This window comes from Caretta caretta, chromosome 7 (genome assembly GCF_965140235.1).
Source record: "Caretta caretta isolate rCarCar2 chromosome 7, rCarCar1.hap1, whole genome shotgun sequence".
Taxonomy (NCBI): domain Eukaryota; kingdom Metazoa; phylum Chordata; order Testudines; family Cheloniidae; genus Caretta; species Caretta caretta.
The window spans coordinates 80634994-80647762 of NC_134212.1; the positions used below are offsets into that span (position 1 = coordinate 80634994).

Consider the following 12769-nt stretch of genomic DNA (forward strand, 5'->3'; position numbering starts at 1 on the left):
TAGTATGTGTACAGCCATAAGGTTTTTTGACAAAGAAGTACTACATAGAAATCTGAAGATTCAAGAATTCATAGAAGAAAGAGTACAGAGTGTATTTTCATCGGTTGTAACTAGAGTCAGAGGGGAGGGGTGGTTATTGACTGGGCACTAGGGGAACACAGAACATGGGTAGTTATGCTGGAAGAAAAATGGACAGAGCAGCACACAGCTTTTAATAAAGTTCCCCTTGTTCAACATAATGTGCAGTTAGCTTCACTCTTTGCTAATGAAACATGGTGGCAGAATCTGAGTTTTGAGTTCTTTTAAGTGCAGGAGCTGACAGCATGAGCAATGCAATTTGTTCTGTAGCCTCCCCAGTGGACTTTGCAGGCACAGTCTTAGCCCAGCAATGGACCTGGTAGAAGGAGGAGTTCGAGCTATACACAGACTTGGCCATACAGGAGAACAACAACAGCTGGAAAGTAAAACGGTATTTTTTACTTTACTGGAAACAAGGCACCACCTCACCACTGCCTCAATCCTCACAGCAGTCGTAGGAGACCTGGGGACCTATTGCCTCCCAAAGTGGAATAAAACTATGGAATGAAACATAGTTTTCATTACAGACCACTCCAAAGGGGAGGGGACAGACCCCTGAGACATACTGACTGCTACCTGTAATTCTGGGGACTTGACAGACTCCTTAATTTGGGACGAGGATACTCTGCAGCAGTTAGGATCACCACCTACAGGAGCAGCTGTTCCAGGAAGGTGATCTTGAATTAGACAGATGCTTAGACATGTGGCATGCAGCAGAAGCCTCAAGAGAAAGGATGAAAGTCACAAGAGGCACAACTCCCCCAGAATTATATCCAGTGAGACTACAGCAAAGGAGACAGGTGGTCAGGCTTCCATATCCACAGTAAGATGCATTTAATGTGGGAGCCAGCAAGAGCAGGAAAAGAAGAAGTGCCCCACACTTGGACAGCTTTACAAGGAATGTGGCAAGTTGAACCATTTCCCCTTTGTAAGCATGTTGAGTTTTCTGCTTCTTGCAATATCATCTTAAATATCTATTTTGGGGGTCTTTTTACAGTGACAGAATCTCTCTCAACATGTAATAATTAATTTCCTTTAAAACTCTGTGTCAAAAGTGTTTTGTGTGTTGGAACAAAACTGAATATTTTGACAGTCCCAGAAGATGGGTATGAAGATTGGTACATTCTGAATTCATTTTGCTGGTAATTACTGGAGTGTAAAAAAGTATCTGAATATTAGAGTATTAAAAAAATTGGTGGGGGAAGTATTTTTCCCGTCTCTTTTTAGCTTTCCCCACTTTTTCCATTGCAGAGGTAGACGGAATACAAATGGAGAGAAAGTAGCAGTTTTCCCACTTTTTAAAAAAAATCAAAATTTTTCATTTTGAAATTTCATAGAAAATGAAAAAGCCAAAAATGTCATCATTGACAAAATACTGTTTCTCAATAAAATAACTTAAAATTGAATTTTTTTTTGACCAGCCCTAATGAGTATATTCCACTGAAATTTGGTTTAAATGATGAGGGGAGGGGAAAGAAAAACAACCAATGTGAGAATAACAGAAAGTTTAAAATAAGTAACCATCACAGTATTTTAACCTGAACCTCCTTCATGTCCCTGTGTGTTCATGACATCGATTACGGATTACATTCTTGCACCACTTTACACATTACTTTTTAACTTAGCACACTCTGTTTATCTAATTTTAGCCATCTCCCTTATACTGCCCTGCTAATGTGATTCAGCCCTATCCTGGAGGAGACTTACTTCAGGAGTGAGAAGTTAGTTTAGCTTCCATGCCACCATTGCCCATTCTTTCAACTGCTGAGCTCACCAAGATGGATTCCAGTAAGTGACAACTTTTGTAGTATTTATGATGTAGGCAGGTATCCAGCCACAAAGAATCAGATTGAGGTCACCAAACTCATTTTGCACAGGAAACTGAACAGCTACCACATAATAGTACCCTTTAAAAATGCCAAGCCTGGGCGAGATTTTAAACCCGAAGATGAAAGGCTACATATCACATTGCTAATGCCCTGAGCCATCCAATAACTCCAGTCCCTTCCTTTACTGAAATTATGAGAACATATGAATTATGCAGGGAAATGTGATACTGCTGATGAATCATTGTTCTTGATAGGGATTATTGTGCTCTGTATTAAACATTAAAGCCACTATTAGCAGAAGTACTTAAAATTACAGAAGAAAGTTATTGGCACTATGCCCTGAATTCTTGTCATTATGCTTTCAAGATTCTGTGTTGCTTCTGGCAAAATTAAATTTATGACAGGTTTTTGGGTTTTTTTAATGACTTTTTTTACTTATGAAGATACCAAAATCTTCCCATTAACACAGTTAGGCCAAAAAAAAAAAAAAAAAAGCTCATCTAAATGAAAATAACAATGTATGTTTTATATAAAGAATGTTTTAGATAATTCTTTGTTACCTGAATATGAATAGTTGACATATTTAATGATAAATTGATTTCTATTGTTGCTATTGCTTTGTGTGTCAAAACGTGATGCAAGTACCTTTAGATTTTGTCATTGAATTACACAATGTTTTCTGTTGTTGTCGTCACCATCATCTCTGTTGCATTTGGTAAATGTTTAATGGAATTCTGGTCCAGGTTGGATTTTTTTAAGCTTTTTGTATGAATAAAAATCTTATAAATGCTTGTCTATTTTTCCTTTATTACAGTTACATAATAGTAATTTAAAAGATTAATACAAACTTTAATTTAAAAAGAATGTGTAAACCTTAAATAGGCACAATTCTTTACATTGAATGTAGATCTCACATGTGAAACAAGCTAACAAATAAAAAGTTTATGGATTTTCTCATTCACAATATTGCACACAATGCGTTAACTTTTCATTGGCTCCCAATGGCTGTGCAAACAAAACAAAGGACAAATTCATATAGAGAGACAGGTGGACTCTGGAGCACCCTATCTGAATGCATTCAAGAAGAAAGCAGTGTAAAAGAAACTCTGTGAGACTAAGAGTGGGCATGGAGTTACCTGAGAGAAAGCATAACTTTTGCTTCAGTCTTTTGTAAAATGATTTCTGTGTGCACTGAAACACTGCATTTTTGATGTGAATAAAATCACAATTTTTAAATTAAATTAGGTACTTTTATCTTCCCTAGCTTCTTCATAACAGATGTTTAAATATGAGTGTTCTCTTTGTCATTATATATATGACATAATTAGTCTCAGTATCTGATCATGATGGCATGCATTTCTTCCAAAAAAATGACTGCAAGGCACTGAGAATTTTCATTCAGATAACCATAGATCTATAAGAAGACAACTTTGTGCCTGGTGGACCAGATGCTCATGTGAAATGGACTGGCATAGTTCCATTGACTTCAGTGAAGCTGTACCAATCTACACCAGCTCAGGATCTGGCCCCATGTCTTTCATTCAAGGGTGTAAAATTGTTTTTACAAACATTTAATGGTTATTATTTTCTGTAATTTCTCAAAGATCTTAAAACATTTTACCAAGTTAAATTAAACCTCAGAAAAACCTGTTGAGGTACTTGTGAGTATTGCTCCACTCATTTCACAGATAGGTGAGCGAAGGGAAAGAGGAGTGCAATAACTTTCCAAAGGCCACATAACGAGTCTGTGACAGAGTCAGGAATATAATCCAGAAGTCAATACCCAGTCCCCTGCTCTCAACACTAAACTCCACTCTCTCCTCCTGGTTTCTGAAAGAGTTACAAATAATAACTAATACCATTTATAAGGTCTCCATATCTATCAAGGATGAGAAATGAAAGACACAATTTTGACCTTATTAGAGCTTTTTGCTGTAGTGATGTCTATCCCTACTCTGAATACTCTGCATCGTGCACTGTTTGCTAGTGAATATGCAGCTCAGTCACAGTGGCTGATGTATAGCAGATTTTTTCCTACCCTATTGATTAAATACAACATGATTAATAGAGAAGTGAAATAAGACAGGTAATTTCAAAGGGGCCTGCTTGCTGGTGGAAACACACAGACTGGCATGGAGGAATTTACATAAAATAAATCATTGCTCTCTTGAATGCACAAGTCAAGTCAGGACTGCTGTTATGCTCAAGGACAACTGATTTTGAGACTAATATGTACATATAAAACAAATTCTCAATGTGGAAATATCAGTCAGAAAGAGATCAAAGAGTAAGCAAAAGCTACTCTGAACTCATGTAATGGAGTCCTTATAACGCAATCACTGCACTGTAAACTGTCTTTTAAAGATACAGGTTAGAGATACAGTGTTTGCCAATAGTCTCTGGGTAGGTCTATATTGCAGTTATGGGATGTGATTGCAGCTCCAGTAGACAAACCTGAGCTAGGTTGCTTGGGTGGGCCCCAGAGCAGTGAAACCACAGGAGCCTGTGCATTAGCATGAGCTGTAAAAGCTCGCCTGGGCAATTTACTCATGAGCCTAGCCTGGGCTGGAGCATGAGCTGCTGCAGCTTCACTGCTCTGGGACCCGAGCTAGCTTTAATCTATGTCTACTCAAGTGGCAATCACAGCCTGCAATAGACATACCTTCTGATTTGTAGCTAGGATTAGATATTTGGTTGCTTCTTTCTTATACAGGTAAACATCATGTGTAAGGAGGGTCAATAAACAAAAGATTTTGTGTACTGGTCTTCTCCCCTCTCAGTTCACATTTTTTTCTCCACACCCTTAATTTAGAATAACTGAAGCTTGCTACACAATTTTTGTGACAGTCTTTGTTGTTCCACACTATAGTATAAAGTTTGATTTAATACCACTCCATGGGAGATGGCTTTTGCATTATTTGGGGCATTTGTTTTTAAAAAATGAAAGATATGCTGGAAGGAGTGTGGCAATTTTTCAGAAATTAATGACTAACCCTATAAAGAGACCTACTTCACACCTAGACTCTGTCGGGTCTGAGTGCAGTAACGCATCCCAAACCAATAAACCTCAACTATTTCTCGTATTTGTGACTTATTGACAACAACTGGACGTTTTTAAACATTTATTTAAAAATGCTTATGTCAAGATTTATGTTAGCCTGCGACCTTCAGGGACTGGTCTGAGGTATTTTGTTTGTTTGTTTTGTTAACAGACAAAACATGTGGATAGTATTTTAGAGAACGACCTTGCTTTCCTTAACTACAATAGAATTTTTTAGCTTGTAATAGGGAGGAAGTATGGTAAAAATTTCTAGGCATAATTTAGATTGAAAAGGGCAGCTGTTATATCTTACTTGCCAACTGTATTTATTGAGTAATAACTTTGTAGGAGATAATCTTTCACACAGTAGTTACATTTCTCACACTATGGTTTAAGAATCAATTGATAATTAATTATCGTGTAACTGAACCTGGGGAATTAAGCCATTTTGGTCCCGCAATGTTGCTTTCCAAAAAACAAGCAAAACCATACTATTTAGATGAAGGGCACCTTGTAGTGATTTGCCAAGGGCTACATAATATTGCATGCTGCTGCCCTGATAAAGGATTTGGTCAAACTGAAATTAGCCTTGGTCAGTTAAAAAGCAGAGATTGTTGAGGCTGAAGACCCTGGTGATGGGAGCTGAAGTCACTCCCTAGCGCCTTCGCACCAAACAGAAACTGAAGAGATTTTTAGATCCAGACAGAAAGTATGGCTCGGGGGTGTGCCCGGATGGAACGCCTACTCAAGTGTTATGAAAATTTGTGTTAAGGGGATGAGTTTTCTCTTGCTTCACCCCCCACCCCCCAAAAAAAAAGAAAAAAAGAAAAAAAAGAAAGGTTCAAGATCTTAAAATTTTACTAAAATGAAAATCAATATTTCAAGGGGAGTAAAATCACATTGAACAAACTGGCCAAAATTTTCATGTGTATTTTCCTGAAAAGCTTTTTCTCCAACTTTATCCAGTTCTCTCAATGAGACCTAGGCAAAATGGTACCATTTATTAGGCACTGGTATTCTACTTAGAAAGAAAAAATACATCCAATAACACTGCAATTCTTTTTTAAAAAGTGTCAGTTTAACTTTTTTCACCACAGGCCTAGTAAATACTTTCCTAGATTAACAATAGTTTTCTAATTTTTAAAGGTAGATTTGCAGTCAGTTATCCACTATACCTGAATTAATTCAAACAATTCCTAGTAAATTTGTATGACAACTATGATTATTAACTCTTTATGACTATATTGTGAAACACTTACAGTTGGACTACTTGTGAATGAGAGTAATCTAATCCTTAATTATCATGTTTAAGAGCTTGACTTGACCGCATGCTGCCCCAAAAGTTTATTTTTTAAATTTATTTTTAAAATTATTCATTTATAATTAAAGCTGGTCAAAAACAATGTATTAAAAATTTTGTGGAAAATGCAGTATTTTTTGTTTTGTTTTTTGTTTCATTCAAAATTTTCACTGATTTTTTATGTTTATAAAAAGGCTAAATATTTTTGATTATCAAAAACAAAAAAATAAAAACACTGCTGGAAAATGTAAATTTTCTTGTGAAATCCATTTTTAAATTAAGGAAAGGTTTCATAACTATTTTTACTAGATCTATTTATTATTTCTGTTATAATAGTATTATATTAGTTGTCGAAGAACTTACTCCTTCCTCAGGAAGTAATCCCATTATGCACACATTGGTGCAGCTAAGCCTCTAACCAAGTCCTTTTTGTGCTGCAGGGCTGTTTTTGTTCTATATAGAAGTCATATTTTGGATACAGTGCATCACAAACTTAAAGCACAAATAAAACCGGAATGCCAAAATACATGGTTAACCGAACCTTGGTTAGGCAAACTCAAAGATTATTAAACTTTAGCAAGTTGAATTCTACATAGGTATGTGTTTATGTGTAAGAAGTTGCCTGGCTGGTTTAAATCTTCAAAGGATATTTACAACTTAATCAGGTCTGTCTTTGTTACTTAAATACATATATATTTCAGTTCTAAGTCCCGTGCATATTTTCAAAAATGTATTAAGAGGGCAACAACATTCTGATGATTCACTTCCTGACATAAAATTGCTTCGCAGGAACAGCAATACAATAGGTTAGGGTTTTTTTGTTACCTTCTCCAAACTGCTTTTTATTAAACTAGTCTGATACATACCCTGTCAGTTTTCCCTTCAGTTTGAACACTGGTACGACTGTGTGCATCGTAGTCTTCTTCAAGGTCCGATATATCTTCCAATTCCTCTGGCGTCTAAGAGAAAAGTAGGACAAAAATGATGTTATTCCATTTTATAGTTAGCAACTGTAATATTAGAAAAGCTGTAGCTCACGAAAGCTCATGCTCAAATAAATTGGTTAGTCTCTAAGGTGCCACAAGTACTCCTTTTCTTTTTGCGAATACAGACTAACATGGCTGTTACTCTGAAACCTATCAAAAATATATTAAACCTGTCCTAAGTGTCCACTTAAAAGACCAACAGAGCTGTGCTATTAGTAAATGTTAAAAAAATAGTCTGAAAAAAATTGGATTATATCATAATAGCCATTTTATGGTCGTGGGTTCTATTTTGGAGAAGACATTTAGTAAACTGTCTGTGTTTACATGTATTCTAGTCTGGAATTATTGCTACTAGAAAGAATATATTACAGGGAACCCCTATATGATCAGAGATGGATGAGATTTAGCCAGCATTTTCATTAATAAAAAGTAAAAAATTTAATTTCTCTTCACTTCAAAGAAATATCTATGCCATCCACCCATTGCTACACAAGGAGGAGAGGAATTGCCATACTGGATCAGACCAGTGGCCCATCTAGCCCAGTAACCTGTCAGTAACAGTGTCCACATGAGGTACTTAAGAGGAAGGTAGACTATTGTGAAATAACTTGCCCAAAAAGGAAGTTTCTTCCTAACCCCCCCATCAATTAGTGCTTGGCTTATGCCCAGAAACATCAGGGTTTGTATCATTTATTTTTCTTTTAAAAAAAGTTATTATCCTATCTAATGTAACTCTGAATGTTCTCATTATCTAACTAAATGTCCAACCCCTTTTTGAATCCTATTGAACTTTTGGCCTCAGAGATACCAAGTGCCATGGGTTAATTATGCACTGTGACAAAGAGCATTTCTTTTTATCAGTTTTGAATTTGTTGTCTTTCAGTTTTATTGAATGTCTCCTAGTTACTGCATTATGAGAAAGAGCAAATAGGAGACCTCAATTTGCCATTTCTAGAGGATTCATTTTGTATATCGCTACAGATTCCCTCTTACTCATCTCACCTGTAGTCTAAATAGGCCCAATATTTTAAATTTCTTTTCACTGGGAAGCCTTTTCATGTATCTAAAAATTTTTGTTGCCTATATTTGAACTCCTGTATTTCTACCATATCCTTTTGTAGATGGAGTGGCCAGAACTGAACAGAATATTGCATGTAAGAGTGTAGCTTTGAGTGTGTATATGTGTATATATATATATAAAAATAACATTACCTTTTAATATTTTTTTAAACTATTGGTGGACCCTGAGAAGCAGTTTTTATAGCAGAGATATCCACAATGCACACCCAAGTCTTTTTCCTGAGTGAAAAAGAGTTCATTCTAGCTATGTTACACTCTTAATGGTCACGCTTGCACTAATATCTGAGTACCTCGCAAGCTTTAATTTATTTATCCTCTTAACACACCTGTGAGGTAGGGAAGTATGATTATTCCTATTTTACAGATGGGGAACTGGGGGCACAGACAGGCTAAGTGTCACAGAGGAAGTCTGTAACAGATCTGGAAACTGAACTCAAGTCTCCTGAGTGGCAGGCTAGCACCTCAACCACTGGACCAATCTTCCTCTCATTGTAGAGCCCACCAATGTATATAGGTAATTCAGATTCATCCCTCAGCCAGCAACCACTCAATGGGACAGTAACGCACAGCCCCTCTGTAATGCTGTCATAAATATAAAGGGAAGGGTAAACCCCTTTGAAATCCCTCCTGGCCAGGGGAAAGCTCCTCTCACCTGTAAAGGGTTAAGAAGCTAAAGGTAACCTCGCTGGCACCTGACCAAAATGACCAATGAGGAGACAAGATACTTTCAAAAGCTGGGAGGAGGGAGAGGAACAAAGGGTCTGTCTGTGTGCTGTTCTTGCCAGGGACAGAACAGGAATGGAGTCTTAGAACTTTTAGTAAGTAATCTAGCTAGGTATGTGTTAGATTATGGTTTCTTTAAATGGCTGAGAAAAGCATTGTGCTGAATAGAATAACTATTTCTGTCTGTGTATCTTTTTTGTAACTTAAGGTTTTGCCTAGAGGGGTTCTCTATGTTTTTGAATCTAATTACCCTGTAAGATATCTACCATCCTGATTTTACAGGGGGGATTTCTTTATTTCTATTTACTTCTATTTTTTATTAAAAGTCTTCTTGTAAAAACTGAATGCTTTTTCATTGTTCTCAGATCCAAGGGTTTGGGTCTGTGGTCACCTATGCAAATTGGTGAGGCTTTTTATCCAACATTTCCCAGGAAAGGGGGGGTGCAAGTGTTGGGAGGATTGTTCATTGTTCTTAAGATCCAAGGGTCTGGGTCTGTAGTCACCTAGGCAAATTGGTGAGGCTTTTTTACCAAACCTTGTCCAGGAAGTGGGGTGCAAGGTTTTGGGAAGTATTTTGGGGGGAAAGACGCGTCCAAACAGCTCTTCCCCAGTAACCAGTATTAGTTTGGTGGTGGTAGCGGCCATTCCAAGGATAACGGGTGTAATATTTTGTACCTTGGGGAAGTTTTGACCTAAGCTGGTAAAGATAAGCTTAGGGGGTTTTTTCATGCAGGTCCCCACATCTGTACCCTAGAGTTCAGAGTGGGGGAGGAACCTTGACATGGTGGCAGCGGTGGGATTAACCTGAAATCATTTGAGATCCAGTTGAGATTTTTTGAACTAGAAATACAGATTTTAAAAAGGAATTTTTTTTTTTCTTTGGAAAGAAAGTCCAGAAAGCAGCTTTGAAACTGAAAGCAGCTTGGTTTCTCTCTGCTTTGTGGCCAAGCAGAGACAAAAGGGGATTATCTTGTGAATTGCAGGGTTTTTTTGCCTGGAGGCAGGGTACTTAACTCCTGCAGGGAAATCTTCCAATCCAGAGGGTTTTTTTTCTTTTCTTCCTAAAAGTAAATAGGGGGTGTGTGTTCTACCCATTTGCTTTTTCTTTGGGCTGGGTAAGCAGGTTTCCAAGTAGTTGGAGGTTTTTTGCTTTAATTTGGGCCCAGAGCAGAGACAAGGGAATTGTCTTTTTCTGTAGGCTGACAATCACTATCAGAGAATAGGTATTCTATTGCAGCACAGCAAAATTTTACAGCCAAGTTTTGTTTGTTTATTTCTAAACCTCAGGTGTAAAGTTAGTTAAAAACAGAGAGGTTAGAATGACCAAATCCTCAGCTCAACTACAGCTGGAATTAGCCAAATTTCAGGCTGAGGAAAGACAAAGGGAACATGAAAGACAGATAGAACTCATGCGGCTGGAGAAGGAGGTACAGGAGGCTGCCCACAAGAGGGAAATGGAGGCAAGGAAGCATGTGGAGGAGGAGAAGGAAAAAGAGAGGAAGCATGTGGAGGAGGAGAAGGAAAAAGAGAGGAAGCATGTGGAGGAGGAGAAGGAAAAAGAGAGGAAGCATGTGGAGGAGGTGGAGAGGATAAAGGCCCAGCAGAATATACCAACAAACCCTAGCAATCCTTCTCCAGGTACCACTTCCCATGCCAGAAAGTTCCCCACCTACAAGGCAGGTGATGATACTGAGGCTTTCTTAGAAAACTTTGAAAGGGCCTGCCTTGGGTACAACATCTCTACTGACCAATACATGGTAGAGCTGAGGCCGCAGCTCAGTGGACCCTTAGCTGAGGTGGCAGCTGAAATGCCTAAAGAACACATGAACAAGTATGAACTGTTTAAATCCAAGGCGAGAGTCAGAATGGGGATAACACCCGAGCAGTCTCGTCGGAGGTTCAGAGCCCTAAGGTGGAAACCAGACATGTCATTTACCCGACATGCCTACCACATTGTGAAACATTGGGATGCCTGGATATCAGGAGCAAGTGTTGAATCTCCAGTAAATTTGCCCTTCCTAATGCAAATGGAACAATTCTTAGAGGGTGTTCCTGAGGAAATAGAAAGATACATCCTAGACGGGAAGCCCAAAACTGTAATCGAGGCAGGAGAGATTGGAGCCAGATGGGTGGAGGTGGCAGAGAAGAAGAAAACTGGTTGCAGTTGGAGTGGAGACCAGAAGGGACCACCCCAGACCACACCCTATTACCGGGGGCCGCCCAAAGCCCCACCTACCTCCCAAAGAACCCTCCAGACCCCTTATCGTCCCACCACCCCGTTCTCCAGCAACCCTCCTCGCCCCAGTGACCCATCAGCTGGACGATGTTTTAAATGTAACGAGCTGGGGCATGTAAAGGCCAACTGCCCCAAGAACCCCAACAGATTACAGTTCATTGCACCGGAATCACACCAGAGGTCCACAGGCCCAGATACCTCCCAGATACCCTTGGAGCGGAGGGAAACTGTGAGTGTGGGCGGGAAGAAGGTCACCGCGTGGAGGGACACCGGAGCACAAGTGTCAGCTATCCATGCTTCCTTAGTGGACCCCAATTTAATCAACCCAGAGATCCAAGTGACGATTCAACCCTTCAAGTCCAACTCTTTCAATTTGCCTACAGCCAAGTTGCCTGTCCAGTACAAGGGCTGGTCAGGAATGTGGACTTTTGCAGTCTATGATGATTATCCCATCCCCATGCTGTTGGGGGAAGACTTGGCCAATCATGTGAAGCAGGCCAAGAGGGTGGGAATGGTCACCCGCAGCCAGGCTAAACAAGCCGTGAGGCCTAGCTCTGTTCCGGAAACTTCTATCAGGACCCAGTCAGAGGTGATGGACCCGGACCCCAGGCCAATGTCTGCAACAGCAGTAGTGGATCCAGTCCCAGAGACCCAGACGGAACCAGTCCCAGAACCGGAACCAGCCGAACAACCAACACCAGACCCCGTGTCAGCACTGAATCCAGTACTTGCAACCTCAACAACAGAGGGCCCCACCGAACCTGAACTGGCAGCAGCCGATAACCCGACCCAAGAGGCTCAGCCGGAGCCTGAATCCCAACATAGTGCACCAGCGGAGAGCGGTTCACAGTCAACAGAAACAGCTCCATCCCCTATATCGCTTCCAGAGGGACCAAGCCTAGGTCCACAATCCCATGAGGAACTGATGTCTCCAGCATCAAGGGAACAGTTCCAGACCGAACAGGAAGCAGATGAAAGCCTCCAGAGAGCTTGGACGGCGGCACGGAGCAACCCACCGCCTCTCAGCTCTTCTAATCGATCCAGGTTTGTTATAGAAAGAGGACTTTTATACAAGGAAACTCTTTCTGGTGGACACCAGGAAGACTGGCATCCTCAGAGACAGTTGGTAGTTCCAACTAAATACCGGGCCAAGCTCTTGAGCTTAGCCCACGATCACCCTAGTGGCCATGCTGGGGTGAACAGGACCAAAGACCGTTTGGGTGGATCATTCCACTGGGAGGGAATGGGCAAGGATGTTTCTACCTATGTCCAGTCTTGTGAGGTGTGCCAAAGAGTGGGAAAACCCCAAGACCAGGTCAAAGCCCCTCTCCAGCCACTCCCCATCATTGAAGTTCCATTTCAGCGAGTAGCTGTGGATATTCTGGGTCCTTTTCCGAAAAAGACACCCAGAGGAAAGCAGTACATACTGACTTTCATGGATTTTGCCACCCGATGGCCGGAAGCAGTAGCTCTAAGCAACACCAGGGCTAAAAGTGT

The 12769-nt window shown here is 39.9% G+C and overlaps 1 protein-coding gene across 9 annotated transcripts in view; it reads right to left on the reverse strand.

Annotated features, from left to right (window-relative positions):
- The window catches only part of CTNNA3 (catenin alpha 3), a 946302-nt gene that overhangs the window by 108462 nt on the left and 825071 nt on the right, over nt 1-12769 (reverse strand). For all 9 annotated transcript variants that reach the window (XM_075130833.1, XM_075130836.1, XM_075130831.1 and 6 more), the window contains one exon: nt 7114-7206. In XM_075130833.1, the coding sequence (XP_074986934.1) occupies nt 7114-7206 (93 nt within the window). The remainder of the gene's footprint in view (nt 1-7113; nt 7207-12769) is intronic.